Source organism: Lampris incognitus, chromosome 9 (assembly GCF_029633865.1).
Source record: "Lampris incognitus isolate fLamInc1 chromosome 9, fLamInc1.hap2, whole genome shotgun sequence".
Lineage (NCBI taxonomy): Eukaryota > Metazoa > Chordata > Actinopteri > Lampriformes > Lampridae > Lampris > Lampris incognitus.
The window spans coordinates 47,817,511-47,838,467 of record NC_079219.1 but is presented as its reverse complement, the minus strand read 5'-3'; the positions used below and the strand labels follow the sequence as shown (position 1 = coordinate 47,838,467).

General features: G+C 41.3%; 1 protein-coding gene across 1 annotated transcript in view; it reads left to right on the top strand.

The window, feature by feature from the left end:
• The window catches only part of LOC130117600 (inactive phospholipase C-like protein 2), an 89,579-nt gene that overhangs the window by 48,801 nt on the left and 19,821 nt on the right, over positions 1 to 20,957 (top strand). The window contains exons 3-5 of the mRNA XM_056285715.1: positions 3,456 to 5,939; positions 7,435 to 7,638; positions 19,074 to 19,149. Of these exons, the coding sequence (XP_056141690.1) occupies positions 3,456 to 5,939; positions 7,435 to 7,638; positions 19,074 to 19,149 (2,764 nt within the window). The remainder of the gene's footprint in view (positions 1 to 3,455; positions 5,940 to 7,434; positions 7,639 to 19,073; positions 19,150 to 20,957) is intronic.

Here is a 20,957-nt window from a genome sequence, read left to right as displayed (position 1 = left end):
AGTTCATGCCTTTCTGACTAGACCAAGCTAGTCTGACTGGCTGGTGATGAAACTCAGATATTTATCCTCTTTGGAGTCGTTATCAGAGCTATTGATGTGCATGACTCTTTGTGATCCGATGTTAAGCAACGACGGTCGTTGGGGGTGTTAGTTTCGACATCATTATTCAGTGGTCATGAGTTGTTGGAGCCGTTAGTGACCGACTGTTGTTCTTGGAGGCTAAGCTTCTTGAGTCTCCTGGGTAGAGATGAAAGGATGGCGTTGTAAGTGGGAGATAGGTGGTGTCGCAGACCTCCTCTTCTGTTGAGGGATGGTTTTTCCAGTTTCGCATAGATGGCTTCCTTCACCCCTCTTTCAAACCATCTATCTTCCCTGTCCAAAATGTGTACGTTGCTGTGCTCGAAGGAGTGTGTCTTCTCCTTTAGGTGTAGATAAACTGCTGAGTCATGTCCTGAGGAGTTTGGCCTTCTGTGTTGGGCCATCCGATTGTGTCAGATAAGCTTCTTGAATTCTTACAATTTCTCTTTATCAAGATGAGCTTCTCTGAAAGAAGTTACAGACTTAGTGAAGGAATACATTTTTAGTCAATGGAAACGTCTTTTTTACTGACAGTTAAGTTGTAGCTAATGATAGTGGACAGTTACATTTCACCGTAGGACAGGATATTTGCTCACGTCTTCAGTGGTGAATTACATAATGTTGAGTTGTCAGAGTGCACTGTTTCAGTTGTCTCTTTTTAGTTCACAATGAACTTGATGCTTGGTTATGCAGAATAAGAACCCTGTTTTCATCTTGTGTCACTCATATTTGTTTTGCAGACAGTGTAGTCATTCCACACATAATGACCTCTCCAGTGTGTCTATAGACCAACAATAGACAGGCAATGCTTTATTTTTCTTACGTACAATCATAACTATGAGCATGTGTTTCCAGTCTCAAGTGGAGCAGGAAGTTAGCCAGGATGCTGTTTAGAAGAGGCCCTAGATGATGTATTACAAAGACATCGTAAGCTATTGTTCAAGGCAACTGGGGGTCATCCCATGGTTTTGCAAGGAGCTTAAATTAGATTTCGTCCCTTTTCCACAATGAATGAGTTTCTATCAACCCTTTTTCCTTCAAGAATAGTCCAAGCCTGGGCTATTCTTACAGGAGACCTTAACAAGAGTTTAATTGTTTAAATCAAAAATTTGCAACACAGCAGTTAATCAAGTTTTATAGTAATATGCACTAATCTACAATGACAATCCAAATTGATTCATTCTGCAGTGGTATTTAATAGATAACAATTTGATGCCCAGAAATAAATTCAAAATTAACCTTTTGGATTTCTTATTTTGCAATTAACAGGTTTCCAAAGCTGGATCAAATCACAAAAAGGGAAGCTGATCATCTCTTGACCCACAGAACATTAAAGTATTCTCAGCTTTTGACATGAGCAGAAGTCCCAAGTAAAGGACCTGGTTAGGCCTACCTAAACCTGAATAATAATAATAATAATAAAAAAAGCTGTGTGATATTTTTTTTCTTTTTAAGCTACTGCATTAATGTTCAGTTTCAATCAAGCCAGAGTGACAGATACAACAGTCCCCAATCTCCATTAAACACTTTTCTAATTAACCGCACAGTTATTAAACTTTGAATTTAACAGGAACTAAGTTTGAGATTTAATATCTCAGAAATATTCCTTTGAAGACTGACAAAGCCAAAACATAAAAGGATTGAGCTCATCTACTGAAGGAATCTGCTGCTACATGAGGGCATAGGGTCAATTAAAAATGTCAGGAATTTGGTCTGTGTGAATGTCTAGATGTCTGGGGGCGATTCGCTCCTGAGAGAGACTCACTGTTGTTCATCCATAATATGCATTGACAGGTACCTTAAGTCAACCATGGAGTTGATGACTGTGTTCTGCAGGGTGAATGTTTTTAGGAAACATGGGGAGGGAACCAGGTTGGACAAAATGTACAAACAGACTATCAGAGCAGGCAGCTGGTGCTGTTCTTCACATCAACGGATATTGTATTGTTCTGAAACGATATAGTTCTACCTTAATTTGATCTTTCACTGCTGACATCTTGTAGGTAGCCACTCAATTTTCTTGCTTTCATTCAAGGCATAGTCTAACTTGGCAAAAAGGTAAAGTAAAATATGATTCAAATATCAATATTGCCAAGCATTTTTACTGTCTGAATAGGATGAAGTAGCATTTTTAAAACTATAGCCTATTAAAGCAAGCATAAAGATGTGGTCAGCTTAGAGCAGGGGTGGCTAACCATGTGTCATGGAGAGCCATGTGTATGCAGGTTTCAATCCAGCCGGACTTCACGCCAGGTGATTTCACTGGTTAGCAACCCTTCAACCAAAGAGGAAGAATGTATCAGTGAAATCACCTGGTGTGGAGTTGGGTTGGAATGAAAATCTACATACACATGGCTCTCCATGGCACATGGCTAGCCACCGCTGGCTTAGAGGATCACTGATGAGATGTTTGTTTACCTGAGCCAACCTAGAGATTAACACATGATTAACTCCAGGTAGAGGTATAAAACAAACTGCATCAAACTTAAGTGATACAGAAAGCACTTCTTTAGAGACACGGGAGCTGAAAGTAAATGAATGCAGACTGCCCATTACCTCTTTGTTTTTGAAGCCACATGTTTAGCTACTTCTACACATTGATATGAATGGGTTGTGTTTTTCTGGGCCTTGCTTCCTTTTGGCTGAGAGTTTAAGTGCATACATTTTACTGAAATGGTATGATTGTTTTTCTTTTAATTGAATTAAGTTTGGTCTGGTAGTCCTTTCCCATGGGGTCTGAATGGATGGGATGAAAAGGAAACATTGATATGCCCCTTATATCCTAATGAAGACCGCAACACTCCAGCAACTGAAAAATACAGAGTGAATCAGACAGTAGCCAACTCAGTAGACCAGTATTTATTTATTTCGTTCTCACTGTTCAAAAATAAATAAAAGCCATCAGTTTATTTATCAAAGCTGAAGGCCTGTTTTGTTATTTAAAGTAACTTAACCAGAAGTGTCGCTGATGCTCCTCTTCCTCTCATGTGATAGAGGAAGAAACTCATTAACGTTATAATCATTCAACGCAGCTGACATACTGTCTGGTAAATTTCTTGGTGAAAGTAAGTCACTTTGCTCATAATTTATGTAACTTCCTGGCATTAAAAATTTAGCTTGTGACCCAGTCACCCCATAAATAGAAATGTGTTCTCAGACATTGAAGAAGCGCATGGCTTTCTGATAGTCCTTTCTTTCACACCATGTAGATGAGCCTCAAAGACTTTGAACTTTTTTAAGTTTCGCTGTAATGCTTCATCGCTTTAACTATTATCATTGTATGAATCAAATGTCGTTTTTTTTTTCATTGCTTATAAAGTATTTGTATTGAATTATTGAAGAAGTAAGTTCCCTTTTTTTGGTCATCTTTTTTACAGGATGGTTCGAGACAGCGCAAAGAGAGGAAGAAGACTGTGTCATTCAGCAGCATGCCAACTGAGAAGAAAATCAGCAGCGCTAGTGACTGCATTAATGCCATGGTGGATGGCTCAGAGCTAAAGAAAGTACGCTCTAACTCACGCATTTACCACCGCTACTTCCTGTTGGATGCTGACATGCAGTCTCTGAGGTGGGAGCCCTCAAAAAAGGAGTCAGAAAAAGCCAAAATTGATGTCAAATCCATCAAGGAGGTTCGTACAGGGAAGAACACAGACATGTTTAGGACCAACGGAACATATGATCAGATATCGGAGGACTGTGCTTTCTCTGTCATTTATGGGGAAAACTATGAGTCACTGGACTTGGTAGCCAACTCTGCAGATGTGGCCAACATATGGGTGACAGGTCTGAGGTACCTGATTTCCTATGGGAAACACACCTTGAATATGATAGAGAGCAGTCAGAACAACATGCGTTCATCTTGGCTTGGTGAACTTTTTAATGAGGCGGATGTTAGCAACAGCAAACAAATAAGCTTATGTGCTGCTGTGCAGCTAATTAAGAAGCTAAACCCTGGGCTTAAGAATGTCAAGATAGAACTGAAGTTCAAGGAGTTTCACAAAGCTAAAGAGAAAGGTGGCTCTGACGTGATAAAGGAGGAGTTCATTGAAGTCTATCATGACCTTTGTACCAGGCCGGAAATTTATTTCCTCCTTGTTCAGTTCTCCAGCAACAAAGAATTTCTAGATAGTAAGGACTTAATGATATTTCTGGAGGCAGAACAGGGAATGGCACAAGTTAGCGAAGACACCAGCTTAGAGGTCATTCAGAGATATGAACCCTCTAAAGAAGGCCAGCTCAAGGGCTGGCTCTCCCTTGATGGGTTCATTAATTACCTTATGTCGCCAGAGTGCCATATATTTGACCCAGAACATAAAACAGTATGCCAGGACATGAACCAACCTTTGTCTCACTATTATATCAATGCTTCACATAACACATACCTGATTGAGGATCAATTTAGAGGTCCCTCTGACATCACAGGATACATCCGCGCCCTCAAGATGGGCTGTCGCAGTGTAGAGCTTGATGTGTGGGATGGGCCAGATAATGAACCTGTCATTTATACCGGTCACACCATGACATCACAGATTGTTTTTCGCAGTGTCATTGACATCATTAACAAGTATGCCTTTGTTGCATCTGAGTTTCCGCTGATACTATGTCTGGAGAACCACTGTTCCTTAAAGCAGCAGAGAGTCATGTTTCAGCACCTTAAAAAGATAATTGGGGACAAAATTCAGCTGGATGCACCCAAACCTGAGGATTGCTACCTCCCCTCACCTTCTGAACTGAAAGGTAAGATTCTACTCAAGGGCAAGAAATTAGGCACCAGCTGTACTGGTTCAGAGGGCGAGGTGACTGATGAAGATGAGGGGGCTGAGATGTCCCATAGGTTGAGCATTGAGTCTGGAGAACAACAGACTGTTGCACCCAAGAAGTTTCAGTTGTCTAAGGACCTCTCTGACTTGGTGACTTTGTGCAAATCTGTAGAGTTCAAAGACTTCCCAACTTCTTTTCAGAGTCAGAAGCACTGGGAGCTATGCTCTTTCAATGAGGTCTTTGCTAGTCGCTGTGCCACTGACTTTCCAGGTGACTTTGTAAATTACAACAAGAAGTTTCTGTCTCGAGTTTACCCAAGCCCAATGCGGATCGACTCCAGCAACATGAACCCTCAAGATTTCTGGAAGTGTGGCTGCCAAATTGTGGCAATGAACTACCAGACCCCAGGCCTTATGATGGATTTAAACATTGGCTGGTTCCGTCAGAATGGGAACTGTGGCTATGTGTTGCGCCCAGCGATAATGAGGGAGCAGGTATCATATTTCAGTGCCAACACGAAAGACTCAGTACCTGGTGTGTCCCCACAGCTCTTGCACATCAAGATCATCAGTGGACAGAACTTCCCCAAACCCAAAGGCTCAGGCGCTAAAGGTGACGTAGTAGACCCTTACGTGTATGTGGAGATCCACGGTATCCCTGCTGACTGTGCAGAGCAAAGGACTAAAACAGTTAACCAGAATGGGGACAACCCTTTGTTTGATGAAAGTTGTGAGTTTCAGATAAACCTCCCTGAACTGGCCATGGTGCGCTTTGTGGTGCTAGATGATGACTATATTGGTGACGAGTTTATTGGACAGTATACCATTCCTTTTGAGTGTCTCCAGCCTGGCTTCCGGCATATTCCACTGCAGTCTCTGACGGGAGAAGTTCTGCCACATGCCTGGTTGTTTGTTCATGTAGCCATAACCAACCGAAGAGGAGGTGGCAAACCTCATAAAAGGGGGCTGTCGGTGCGAAAGGGGAAGAAGAGTAGAGAGTATGCCACCATGCGAGTGCTGTTGATAAAGGCTGTAGATGATGTCTTTAAAACAGCCATGTTGCCACTGAGGGAGGCAACAGACCTTAGAGAGAACATGCAGGTAAGAAATGGGTGAGATTTTTCACAATATTCTCCCTTAATGTATCAATATGCTCAGCCTTGAATGTTGATTGATTTATCTGCCATTATTGATTGATCTATCAATGTCAATATTAAATGTAGGCTATGGCTATATCCCTCGAATTCCATCATGATAATGTTTTGTTTAGAAAAAGGATGGAATGAAGAAAATCATCCTCCAAATCATGCATAGATCATGACCAGATTTCCAGCAAAGACTGTTGCGCTTTTGAAAAAAAAAGGGAAAAAAAGCCTCCTTTTGGCAAGAGAAAACCATAGCCACCAGGCTTGATTTAATCAGATTTGATCTAATCCCTTTGTGTTGCACAACAGTTAAGATGGATGCAGGGAGACTTCAAAGCTTAGAACCAGTCTGGCAAATTCCCCTTTTGAGGAATGAGGCCAGACAGTTTATATTCAGAAGCCCAGGTAGCAGGTCAGCATGCTTTTAATATTTTAACTTGAAATAAAGGTACATAGTATTTGAAGCCTTGTGGCTGTAAGCCTTTTGGAATTAAAACATTTCGCTCTGTCAAAATCGTGGATGCATTTACCACAAATTGTTATGGATTAGAAAGGAGACTACAAAAATGATCTGCCTTGGATTAATTTTTAGCAATAAAATCATCAAACAATCTGCAGTCTATTACACCCATTTTGGTTCCTTTTTATGAGTTTAAACCTGTTAATATTACTGTTTTTGTTTGTTTGAATGAGTGTAATTCCAGTTTGCTTGTGTCATCTTGAACTATTCCACTGTTAAGAAAACCCTACTTTTGCTGCTGGGCTCAAGAATGCAGCCTAAATTTGTCTTGTTTCAATCATTTTGTGTGCACCTTATGAGACTTTTTGTGTTCACTGTTTTTAGGCTTCTGAAAAGGAATTTAGAAATTAACATCAGAAGGAAATGCCATACTTGACTGTCACAACATTGTGGTGGATCCCTGGTGATGTTCTGTTATGAACTGTGTGTTAGAATTTATTTTGGTTGTGTTTATATTCCAGTTATTTTGTGATAGCAAGCACCTGACCTTGATACTACATCACATCTTAGTCACTGCTGTTCCACTGCTTGTTTATACAGGATTTAAATTTGGCCTTCCACAGGAAGGTAGGGATTTGTGTTTGGACATGCTGTGACGTTGGTGTCTGTAAAAAATGTCTGCAAGGCTTTTGAGTTACTAGCAATTGACTAAATGAAAGTTATTACAGGTAATGAGTGCTCTGGCTCAACCACTTCCTCTGCTGGGGTGTAGCTCTCTGGTTTTATGACTCTGTAATTATGATGAAGACCATAGTGTTACCAACATTTATTATTGTCACTTGATTTCGTGCTGATATCACATCAATGTCAACTGTTACTAAAAGTAATTACATGTTATCAAACTTTTAGAGGCACACTTTTTCCATGCATCATGATAACACAAAGCTCTACATTCGTGCCAGCTTAGTCTTTCATTTCCATCTCTCTGCAGAATGCTATAGTGCCCTTTAAAGAGCTGTGTGGCCTTTCTGCAGTGGCCAACCTAAAACAGTGCATCCTGGCCCTTTCCCCTCGGTTGACTGGAGCTGACAACAACCCCCTTCTGCTATTCAACCTTAAAGACCAGTATCCTAACTTGGAGGCCCAAGGCCTGTTACCGGAGGTTCTCAAAAAGGTGGTCACCACATATGACATGGTGAGTAGCTGAGGATCATGGACATACTTTCATTTAGCTTATATGCATGGTGAAAAAGCAGTCATGGAGATTAAATGTATAAACAGAGAAAAAACACATTGTTTTAAGGAAAACAAAAGCACTAAGGAACAAAAGAAACAAGTTTCCTTTTTTGCTTTTCAGCTAAAAAGGGTGGGTGGAGGCTACTTTTTCTAAACAACTAAACATGAAAAGTTCACTGTTTCACAAGAGCCTTAACTCATTTAACATTCACATGTCCTCTGACAGTGGTGGTCCTTTTCATAGATCTTGGGTCCTTTTATTTCTATATGAAAGTAAAAGTTCTGTCACTTCTGTTCTGGCAATTACTCCCTCTTCATATCATATCATCAACATACTGTGTACATGATCCTGCCAAGCAGTGAGCTATTACCTGCTTTAGTGTGGTCCCCAAATGGTTAGACTTTAATTAAATGAAAGACTGTGTGAGGTCCAACCGAGAAAAGTCCAACCGAAATTTGAAATCTGTCCACTTTTAATGTTAAAAAAAAAAACAAAGTGATGTCGAAGTTACATTTCCATTTTTTACTTTTCTAAAGAAGGTAAAGCATATTTTTGAGAGGTATGCTGAAAATGGCATTAGACCTTATGCAGCTGAGTGGGTATTCCCATGATGTTGTTTGAATGAAAGCTGGTGTTGCCAGTAAAAGCTCTGTCAGCTTCCCTACAGCTATGAACAATGTTATGGGGCACTTTTTACTATCTAAAAATTATTATCTGACATGTAAGATGGTGAACTGTCTTATCAAGTTACACAATTCAACATCTAGAAGGAGTGATCATGAGATTTGCTGGTAAGTTAATAATTCCACTCGGACAGTGATTTGACCCAATATTTTTTTCATCTTTAGTTGATGCTACTTATTATGATTATATTAATCAGTGATATTATGTATTAAACCCATACATATCTAAATTACTTACTTGTGCAGTATGGGCATTTGTAGGGCTAGCCCCTGATTTCAACAGCAGCTGCGAACTGAAGCCGCTCTGTTTCTTGCCCCTGTTGATGAATGCAGCTGGCTTGAACTGGCTACTAGTGTTAGCTGCACATTGTTGCTTGCTCCTCGCAAAAACCGTTAATATTAGCCTCGTTAAACAGCAGTATGAATTGCTACCATGGTTTTTGATCCGGACCTTTAGATGTGTGAGGGTTAACACTGGGTACAAAAAACACTTTCATATACTTAGTTGTGCACTGTAGTCACTAAGAACAGAGGCCTCTTTGTTTCTAAGCCCATTTGATAAAGTACAATGGAGCAAAGTGGAGTCTGCAAATCCATGCCGTAAACTGATGTGGCACGCTTCCCTAAAAACCTCACCTTTGGTCCTCCAGGGACTCCTCACTATGGCACCCAGCTACAGAACATTTTAACTTAGACACTGCAGACCAGCTGAAGTTGTTGCAGTACACATATGCGGTTGTGTCGTGGTGCATCCTACTGGACCTGCTCTGAGGGGTTGACCTTGGGGGAAATAAATGACCTTGAGATAAAAATGTGGTGATTGGCTATTATCCATTTACATAAATTGGTAACCAAATCCACACATACCAGTAGAAACTGAGATAGATGGCACCCTCAAGAGAACAAAACATTTTGAAAATTTTTTTCTTTCTTTTGAGTCATGATTTTTTTACCAAACGGGAGATAAGACAGATCATATACAGAGCAGGTAAATATTGTTGTTAGAAAAAAATATGCACAGTTTGGTTGGACTTTGAAATTCTAAATTGTGTTGTGCTGTAAAGAATATTATTGTATTTGATACAACAAAATCTAATTGTAACACACATCTTGTAAGTTTACGTTTGGGAAAGTAGAGTTAAAAACTTTTCGTCCCTTTATCATCGGCTAATATTTACCTATGATTCAATTATGAAGAAAGCACATGCAGCTAAATGCAACTCATTGCAGAACCAATGTGTGAGACATCAGTTGTCCATCAGACAGCACTGTACTGTTTTCCAGTACATCTTTTGCAAGGATGCTGGAATAAAATAATTGCATGTGGTATTTTAATCACAATACATATATTTTGTGTTTTGCCAAATCAGAAGTTTAAGTGACCTTTGAAAATTGGCTACTAGCTGGTACCTGGCACAGCTACTAGTCCATTTATCAAGAATTTATCTATTTTTTTAAAACTTTTTTTAACTACTTTTGGATTTAAAATCTGGATGTCATATTGGACCTTTAAACAATAAAATTGACTTGACTGATCTTTTATCTATTGAAGTTGAATAGTTGGTAGGATTTATTATGTGGTTTTGAGGAGTCTTGTTTTGACGAAGACAAAACAATATGTGTCTACTTCATTTTTCTTTACAAGAGAAAAAGTTTACTTTGATACTATTTGTCTAACCCAACACTTTCAGTGTGCATCAACTGAGACAAAGGCTTTAACTATAACCAAGTCAATACCCTGGCTTTATGAGGATTCAAAGGGAACATATGGAGAGGGTTAGGTATTAGGGCTGGTGTCATGTTGTAAAATCGATGTTCACGATGGACTGAAGTTATGCAATATGGCACCGAGCCTACTCCCAGTCAAAGTCATTACATCCTGCTCTCAGCCTATTGTTAAGCCTGTTAACTTTTCCACCATGTTATTTCAGTAGATGAGAACACCTGCTGAAATTCTGTGGCAGAGGCGGAGCAAGAAGAAAACTGCCAAGTATGATTGTGTGTCCACTCCGATACAAGTTATTCTTTATAACATCAAAATGAAATAATTAATTTAAATGTCGTCAAAATTATATTAAAACTAAAAACCTGAAAATGACTTAATTCACCCCCCCCATTATTAACAACTTAATATAAGCCACTTATTGAGCGATCATACTAAATTACCATTCCTCCTCTCTCGCTGCTGCCTCTTGATATGCCTTTGCCCTCTCCTTCTTCTTCACCCAACAGTAGCATAGTTTCCTGGCCAACCGTACCGGTGGTGGTCGTTGGTAACCTGGGCCTGGACCAATCCGGTATGAAAATCTAATTTATGATCCGCATATTTGATTTGGCAAAGGTTTTACACCAGTAGCCCTTCTTGATGTGACCCTCCCCATTTATTCGGGCTTGGAACCGGGACTAAGAATGTGCTTGTGCATCCTCAGTTGTTCGGTTAGAGATCATACTAAATATTTTAACATACTATATGTTGATTTTGAATCCACCTGTGTTCAGTTGCGTGACTGCTCAATAAATACCACAACTTTTTTGATGTGTGACAACTCAAACAGCAGGTCAAATCAGTTCTGCTGTCATGAAGACCAAGGGGCTAACTGTGGATGAGATGAAGTTGTTAAGAGGCAATAAAGAGAAGGTTATGAAAAGTTTTGGAAAAGCATTGTACCTTCATAGGATGACTGTAAAATTAATTGTGACAAAATGGAAAAAATACAGCACAATCCAGATGCTTTCAAGATTGGGCTTTCCTACCAAACTGAACAACCAAACAAAAAGGGCAACTGTCAGCGGAGTGACCAAAAGACCTGCAACAACACTCACAGAGCTGCAGAGCTCATTGTATTAAATGAGAGAAGATGTTCAGAGATCAACAATCTCTTACATACTTCACAGATTCAATCTCTTTAGGATAGTGGATAGAAGGGGGGGGGACTTTAAATCAGGGCTGCAGTTTACTAAAAACCATCTGAAAAAATCTGAGACCATTTGAAGATTTATCTTCTGATTAGACAAAAGTTTACTTTTTGGCCTTAAAGTAAAGAATTATGTTTACTACAGCCATGATGCTGCCAATGCCATGTCTGACAGGATGAATGGTGTTGGGCAGCATCATGGTATGGGGTTACTTTTCAGAACTGAAAAGCTTGTTGCCATCAAGAGCAAAATGAATGGAGTCAAATGCAGACCAGTCTATATAAACAGCCTTTTTGATTCAGCAAGACATCTGTGTTTCGGGTGAATATTCATGTTTAAAAAGGACAATGACCCAAAGCACACAGCAAAATCTACGAATGAATAGCTTAAAAAAAGTTAATTTTCCTGAATGGTGCAGCCAAAGCCCAGATTTCAAATCCATTGACAATCTGTGGTATGACCAGAAAATTGCTGTCAACCAACACTCGCCATCTACTTGGCAGAGCTGAAACAAATTTGCGTAGATGAATGGCCCGAAAATCCAAAACCGAACTGTGCAAAACTCATATAGACAAACCTGAAAAGACACATTTGTAATTAATGCCAAAGGTATTTCAATAAAGGGTTGATTCTGGATTCTGAGAGGGTGAATACTTTTTTTTTATGTAAGACATCTAAGTCTTTCATTTCTGAAAAAAGTGTTGTTGAAAAAATGTGTTGAATTTTTTTAGTGAAGGGAGAAAATATTTTAATGCATTAAAATGTGTAGGTGAAACAAAAAATATAGCAAAAAAAGTTCTCAGGAAGAATTCTTTCAGAAGGCTTTCTACTGCATCCTTTTGATCCCATAGCATATGGCCTGAGAATATTCATCAAATGTACTATTAAGATATTCACACTGTGACATTTGCACCTGATCACGGCTGTTTCGGAGGTTAGATACACTAGCAGTACACACAGAGAAGAAAAAAAGCCTGACACATTGGCTGACATTTGTGGTAGAGGAAAAAGGTCAAAGGGCACAGACGATGTCTGTTTTCCATTAGCATTGCATATTTGCTTAATGCAATTGTATTTTTTTGTCCAAGACTCTATTTCAAGTGAGGCTCTCACAAAGACCAGAGATATTCAAACCTATGTGATATAAATTTTGCAACACGTTTGACAAAAATTTCACATGGACTGTAGTTGTACATGTCATCATATTGAGAGGCCTGTTGAGGAAGGAGTAAAGATGTAGACTGTGATTAAGGAGTTACTATTTAGGATGTTAACTGTACCCTGCTATGCAGCTCTTACTTTTATGGTCCACCACATGTTTGAGGAATCAAATATGAACGTCTGTGGGTGTCCGGGTAGCTTGGTGGTCTATTCTGTTACCTACCAACACAGGGATTGCCGGTTCGAATCCCCGTGTTACCTCCGGCTTGGCACAATTGGCCATGTTTGCAGGTGGGGAAGCCAGATGTGGGTATGTGTCCTGGTTGCTGCACTAGCGTCTCCTCTGTTCAGTCAGGACACCTGTTCGGGGGGGGGGGACTGGGGGGAATAGCGTGATCCTCCCACATGCTACATCCCCTTGGCGAAACGCCTGGTGAAAAGAAGCGGCTGGTGACTCCACATGTATGAGGCAGGAGGAGGCGTGTGGTAGTCTGCAGGCCTCCCCCGGATCGGCAGAGGGGATGGAGCAGCGACTGGGATGGCTCAGAAGAGTGGGGTAATTGGCCAGATACAACTGGGGAGAAAAAGGGGGGGAAATAAAAAATAAAAATATGAATGTAAATGGGGTGAGACTTAAAGGAGTAAAACCCAGGCTGATCAAGGTGACCCCTCCTCTCCATTCAGACTCAAAATGGAGGACTAGGTAATTGGCCCTGATGGAAAGCGTGCTGGCAAATTAAGTTGGAGTATAGAAAGGAGAAAATGATAGGTGTTCTGGGAGCCAAACTGAATAAATTAAGAAAGTGGGCTCAAAGTGGAGCTGCAGGCCTTGAAGAGCAAAGTACCAGAAGAGAGAGAGCAGGAAGAGGCTTGACTGAACAACAAGAGAGGAACTGAGAGAGTTGTAAATAATGCATTGAACAATGCAGTTGAAAATCCAAGCTTTGTGTCAGAATCTACCATTGGGAGTAACCGGGCTTTGTCTTCCTAATTGGCAGGAATGGAAGCTGGGATTTCAATCCCCTCCCATTTCTCTGCTTGTAAAGAATCATTTGTCAAGCCATCAAAATGCCAGCATGAAATGATGCAGAATATGGTTAGAGTCCTGGATATTTTTGCAACAGACAAATGGAAAGAACAATGTCTGAGAAAAAAATAAGGATGGACAAACTCTGAAACCCTGACTCTAGTGGACCACCAGCCCATTTTGGTTGTCCTTTGCCAGTCATTGTTTCATTTGGCAGTAAACCAAGTCATGCCATTTATTGTATGGTGCTTGAATCGTATGTGATCCATTTCGCGTGTAGTCCCATCCTTACAATGGATGCCTAATTAGCCAAGATGTCAGCCCCATCTAAGCCCACATAAACTGCTTGTTTGGCACTGAATTGTATTGCGGTGCTTACATATGTAAAATGATAGTATCCATTTGTAACCTTGTTAAATGCTAGTTGAATCCTATTAATGGTACTGCTAAATACACTAAATATGTACGATAGTATTTAACTTGCAAACAAGGCTTTGAGTCATCCCTCCTACCACAGCATGTCCTTAAATACTCTTGAGATACTGATTCTGTCACCGACAGACATTTCTCATCCCGTTAGAATAGTAATCAGTGTTGCACAACAGCAGCTGTAGACTGCCGCAAAGACACACTGGATCTCAACTGCTGTCTAACATAATGTAGGGGTTCACTTGGGGGACTTTAGAATCCACATCTGCGCCTGAAAAAAAAGTGCCCAATGCTCTCCAAGATAGTTTTGAAAAGCAGCATGCTGCTACTTCAAAAACTGGTTGTGCCATGTCGCCACTACTTGGGTATACAGAAAGCTCGATTCACTTCAACACTACTACTACTACTTTCGGCTGCTCCCGTTAGGGGTCGCCACAGCGGATCATCCGTTTCCATTTCTTCCTGTCTTCTGCGTCTTCCTCTGTCACACCAGCCACCTGCATGTCTTCCCTCACCACATCCATAAACCTCCTCTTTGGCCTTCCTCTTCTCCTCTTCCCTGGCAGCTCCATATTCAGCATCCTTCTCCCAATATACTCAGCATCTCTCCTCCACACATGTCCAAGCCATCTCAATCTTGCCTCTCTTGCTTTGTCTCCAAACCGTCCAACCTGAGCGGTCCCTCTAATATAATCATTCCTAATCCTGTCCTCCTTCGTTACTCCCAGTGAAAATCTTAGCATCTTCAACTCTGCCACCTCCAGCTCCGCCTCCTGTCTTTTCATCAGTGTCACTGTCTCCAAACCATATAACATAGCTGGTCTCACAACCATCTTGTAAACTTTCCCTTTAACTCTTGCTGATACCCTTCTGTTGCAAATCACTCCTGACACTCTTCTCCATCCACTCCACCCTGCCTGCACTCTCTTTTTCACCTCTCTACTGCACTCCCCATTACTTTGGACAGTTGACCCCAAGTATTTAAACTCAAATGCCTTTGTCACCTCCACTCCTTCCATCCTCACCACTCCACTGTCCTCTCTCTCATTCACACATATGTATTCCGTCTTGCTCCTACTGACTTTCATTCCTCTTCTCTCCAGTGCATACCTCCACCTCTCCAGGCTCTCCTCAACCTGCACTCTACTCTCGCTACAGATCACAATGTCATCCGCGAACATCATCGTCCATGGAGACTCCTGCCTGATCTTGTCCGTCAACCTGTCCATCACCATTGCAAACAAGGAAGGGCTCAGAGCCGATCCTTGATGTAATCCCACCTCCACCTTGAACCCATCTGTCATTCCAACCGCACACCTCACCATTGTCACACTTCCCTCATACGTATCCTGCACCACTCCTACATACTTCTCTGCAACTCCTGACTTCCTCATACAATACCACACCTCCTCTCTCGGCACTCTGTCATAAGCTTTCTCTAAATCTACAAAGACACAATGCAACTCTTTCTGGCCTTCTCTATACTTCTCAATCAACATTCTCAAAGCAAACATCGCATCTGTGGTGCTCTTTCGTGGCATGAAACCATACTGCTGCTCGCTGATCATCACCTCTCCTCTTAACCTAGCTTCTATTAATCTTTCCCAAATCTTCATGCTGTGGCTGATCAACTTTATACCTCTGTAGTTGTTACAGTTCTGCACATCGCCCTTGTTCTTGAAAATCGGTACCAGTATGTTTCTTCTCCACTCCTCAGGCATCCTCTCACTTTCCAGGATTGTGTTAAACAATCTAGTTAAAAACTCCACTGCCATCTCTCCTAAACATCTCCATGCCTCCACAGGTATGTCATCAGGACCAACTACCTTTCCACTCTTCATCCTCTTCATAGCTCCCCTCACTTCCTCCTTGTTAATCCACTGAACTTCCTGATTCACTATCCCTACATCATCCAACCTTCTCTCTCTCTCATTTTCTTCATTCATCAGCCCCTCAAAGTATTCCTTCCACCTTCTTAGCACACTCTCCTTGCTTGTCAGCACATTTCCATCTCTATGCTTGATCGCCTTAACTTGCTGCACATCCTTTGCAGCTTGGTCCCTCTGTCTAGCCAATCGGTACAAGTCCTTTTCTCCTTCCTTAGTGTCTAACCTGTCATACAACTCACCATACGCCTTTTCCTTTGCCTTTGCCACCTCTCTCTTTGCTTTACGCTGCATCTCCTTGTACTCCTGTCTACTTTCTTCATCTCTCTTACTATCCCACTTCTTCTTTGCCAACCTTTTCCTCTGTATAATTTGCTGTATTTCCTCATTCCACCACCAAGTCTCCTTGTCTTCCTTCCTCTGTCCTGATGACACACCAAGTACCTTCCTAGCTCCTAGCTGTCTCCCTCACTATTTCTGCAGTGGTTGTCCAGCCATCTGGCAACTCTTCACTACCACCCAGTGCCTGTCTTAACTCCTGCCTGAACTCCACACAACAGTCTTCCTTCTTCAACTTCCACCATTTGATCTTCGGCTGTGTCTTCACTCGCTTCCTCTTCTTGGTCTCCAAAGTCATCCTACAGACCACCAGCCGATGCTGCCTAGCTACGTTCTCCCCTGTCACCACCTTGCAGTCTCCAATCCCTTTTAGATGGCGCCTTCTACATAAGATATAGTCTACCTGTGTGCACTTTCCTCCACTCTTGTATGTCACCCTGTGTTCCTCCCTCTTCTTGAAATATGTATTCACCACAGCCATTTCCATCCTTTTCGCAAAATCGACCACCATCTGTCCTTCCACATTTCTCTTCTTGACTCCATACCTTCCCATCACCTCCTCATCACCTCTGTTCCCTTCACCAACATGTCCATTGAAGTCCGTTCCAATCACCACTCTCTCCTCCTTGGGTACCCTCTCCACCATGTCATCCAACTCACTCCAGAATTCTTCTTTTTCATCCATCTCACACCCAACTTGCGGGGCATATGCGCTGATAACATTCAGCAATAAACCTTCAATTTCCAGCTTCATACTCATCACTCTGTCTGACACTCTTTTCACCTCCAGCACGCTCTTGACATACTCTTCCTTCAGAATTACCCCTACCCCATTACTCCTCCCATTCACACCATGGTAGAAGAGTTTGAAACCACCTCCGATACTCCTGGCCTTACTCCCCTTCCACCTGGTCTCTTGCACACACAGTATGCCTACCTTTCTTCTTTCTATCATGTCAGCCAGCTCTCTCCCTTTACCAGTCATAGTGCCAACATTCAAAGTTCCAACTCTCACCTCCACATGCCTACCCTTCCTCCTCTCTAGCTGCCTCTGGACATGCTTTCCCCCTCTCCTTCTCCTTCGCCCAACAGTAGCATAGTTTCCACCGACACCCTGCTGGTTAACAGTACCGGTGGCGGTCGTTGGTAACCCGGGCCTCGACCGATCTGGTATGTAAGTCTTATTTATGATCCGCATATTTGATTTGGCAAAGATTTTACGCCGGATGCCCTTCCTGGCGCAACCCTCCCCATTTGTCCGGGCTTGGGACCGGCACTAAGGATGCACTGGCTTGTGCATCCTTAGTGGCTGGGTTAATTCACTTCAACACTATGACTAGGTTTTGAGACTCTAACTATGATCTTATCAACTGACTATAATAAGGATAGTGGTGTGAATCCCCAGAGCAGTGCAGATCAGATGGCTGGGCTTTGTCTGACGGAACAGTCCTGGAAAGGGAAGTGGAATAACCTACACTTCAAAGACAAACCGTCACCTCCAGCGCTTTTTTTTTTTAAAGAAAGCCACTTTATTTTGTCATTGTAGTCTTACAACGAATTGTATTCTTACAATGAAAAAATTGTTTTCTGCATGTAACCCATCCTATTGAATAGGAGCAGTGGGCAGCTGCAGTGCCCGGGGACCAACTCCAGTTCTTCTTTCCATTACTGGGTCAGGGGCACGAGCAAGAGTATTATTAACCCTAACTTTTTTTTTCTTTGGCATTTTGGTATTGTTTGTTTTAATTATATGAATTTACAACAAACAATTGTTTTTCCAGCCGTCTGTTGTCCTTTTGCTTTGGGTTTTTGATCTAATCCTCAATTCTCTCCCTTTTTTCTTGTCTCTGTGGCCGATTGGAGTGCTGGCATGGTTCATCGTTTTGATCTCAGGGCCATAGTACCAGTCATGGCTCTTTCTTTCCTCACTAAGTTTGTGAAGGCAAAGCTCAAATAAAATGGCTGGCTCACCAGATCCTCTCTCTCCCTTCTGCCTTGGAAGCTGAATAGGGAAGCCATCGACTGATTGAAACTTCACTGAGGTTGTCCTTGTGTGAGGAAAGCCTTCTTGTGTTTTTCTATTTATTTTCAAGATGGGGGTGGGGGTGTTGTTGAATTGACTGAGTTGAGGCAGCGGTTGGCATTAACGTAATGTGTAAATTAATTCCCAAAACCTATCTATCTGCATGGCTCAGCATTTTCGGTTTTTACCGATTTTCACCGAAAAATACCCAGATTTTTAAACTGATTTTCACCCGGATTTTATGTTTCCACGGATCAAAAAGTTGTTCCTGTTCATGAGAGGTTATGTAACAGTGTCTTCTTGTGGCGAAATTCAGCATAATGGATGGCTTTGAAAAATAAAAACCGAAAACGCTGAGCCTTGTTTATCTGTGATGAGAGGTACCATGGATGTTTGAGCTGTCTGTAAGATGGTAAAGTCTGAACTTAAGACCAAGAGTAACACAGTCCGGGCTAAAGTTAGCCTGTTCCACAGCTGTGTTTCAACGGATAATATGCTAGCAGCACACTTAGAAACACAAAATCACATATTTACCAGTTGTTCTCATCACAAACAAGATGCTTTGATAAACAGCTTGCACTTCTAAAGTGGCATGTTTTTAAATAGAAGCAACAGTACTTACTCTCCATCCTCCCTGATGGAGAGTAATGCAAAGTTACATTGGAAAAACACGATTGCTTTAAAAAAAAAATCAGTCTGCTCCTTTCCTTCCCCTCTCTTCTTCCCCTTCAATTGTGGCCTTTACAAATATGGCCTTCAACAAATGTGTCCATAATAACAGTGTGTTCCTTTGGGCTCCACTCCTGGATATAGACACCCAGCCACCACAAGAAGATTGCCCACTGCTGTATTGTGGGATGCATGTTTGCTGTAAAGGAAGTGAAATAAAACAGAAGCACACATGAACGACATGTTTTTGTGTTCTCTAGATGATCCAGACGAGCAAGACTCTGCTAGAAAACTCAGAGGCGGTCTATGACAGAATTCTTCAGACCCAAAAAGCAGGTAAGGGTTGGGAGATTGTTGAAAAGGTGATGGTAATGGGCTTTGATATTTATCAGGGCATTTCATTTAAGGTGGTGCATACTGTTCAGTTGTGTTCAAACTGGCAGGGCCCTCTTGAAAGTCATTGAGAAGTGGCTGTAGAGCTATACGTCAGGCTTATTAAGAGCGGCACACTGAAACTAATTACACAAACAACAACCCTAACTGAACTGGAGTGAGGACCTGTAGAGAAGTTGTCCTTTTCAGCTCATTTCCAGAAACTCTGGCCATAAAGCTAGTTTTTCCAGCTTTCTGGCAAATATTGAACATTTCCCGAAGGATTGTTTTTTAATGGTGAGAGTTGCTGTAGCTAGTTTGTGTCTCAAAGGAAAGTGCTGTATTTTTACAACCCGGTAGGGATTTCATAGAATATTCGACTAGTCAACTGTCAAAGCCACCAGTCGACACTGCATAGTTGTAGCCTTATTGTGCGTCTGTGGTTTTAGCAATGGGCAGTAATAAAGCAGTGGCAATGCGTCTGCAACAGTTATGCAGCTTGGGGCGCTGTGGCTCCAACATAGATTTGTTGGAACAATCATTTTCAACGTCACGCCATGTTAAATAAACAAATTCAAGGTATTTAGCGAAGAAAAGAATCCTGCTATCCCTGTGTTTTGGTTTAATGAGTAATTGTGACTTTAGTGTTGGCAGCTGTTGACAACACGAACAGAACACGTAGTGTCCTCCTAAAAGCTTCTAATTTTACTTTAATCAATTTTAAAAACACACTCTTCTGTGTTTATTATCTACCCTAACTATTTACGCAAGTTAAATTGTGCTCAGGAAGACTCATTCACATCTCATAACGTTTCTTATTTGGGAAACAAACCGCAGCTGGCAGTGTAGCTGTATTTTATACCGTTATCCTCAATCAAAAAGTGACCCATATTCAGTCATTTAACTTGTAACGTTATAATGTCAGATTCCTCATTAGACACGAGCTGCTCTGCTAATCTGTTTTTCCTCAACATTAAAATTAACTTAAAGAAATTGGACTGCTTCTTTGTGGGTGACACTGTTTAATTTACATAATGTGGGACTAAAAGGAGTAGACGAATATATACTGTATTGAACATTCAATTTAAGATAATTTAAGGCTTTTAGTCTTTTCAACAGCTGCTGTCACCACGACAGCCAGGGACGCACTCTATTGAAAGTCACCAGAACATGGTCAGTAGTTAAAGTGAAACTCCTGCAAGAAGGCAGTCACGTTGTTATTGCAGTCCAGCTCAGACAGGCTTGTTGCGGGTTTAGTCCAATCAGATCTTGTCTCAATTGTAAACAGCCTCTCAGAGCCAATACAGGGCTCTGCTGTTTCATCTACCCCCAGGTTGGTCCCACCTACATTAGTTATCCCTTTACCAGTTGTATTTGAGACCTTTTTGACAAGAATTGATAGTTGCTATTGGGTGAAAAAAATGTCTCCAGTGATTAATTGACCACTCGACTGCCTTTTGGGGGTAGTTGATGACTACTAAAACGCAGCAGTCATGAATATCCTACAACCTGGGTTTTACTTTTGTAGTTTTTGCCATCGTGCATATTGGTAATGATATAATTTTACTCACTGGCTTTATTTGGGAGACTTTGGACACAGGACCACATTTGGACTCAGCTTTACAACAGCACCTCATGTGGCAACTGAATATGATCCTTTAACCATTCCTTTCAACGAAAAATTAATAAATCAGTAATACCGCAGTTTGATTATATACATGATTTCCCATTATCTATGACTTATCAATATCACTTGCCATGCAGTTTATTGA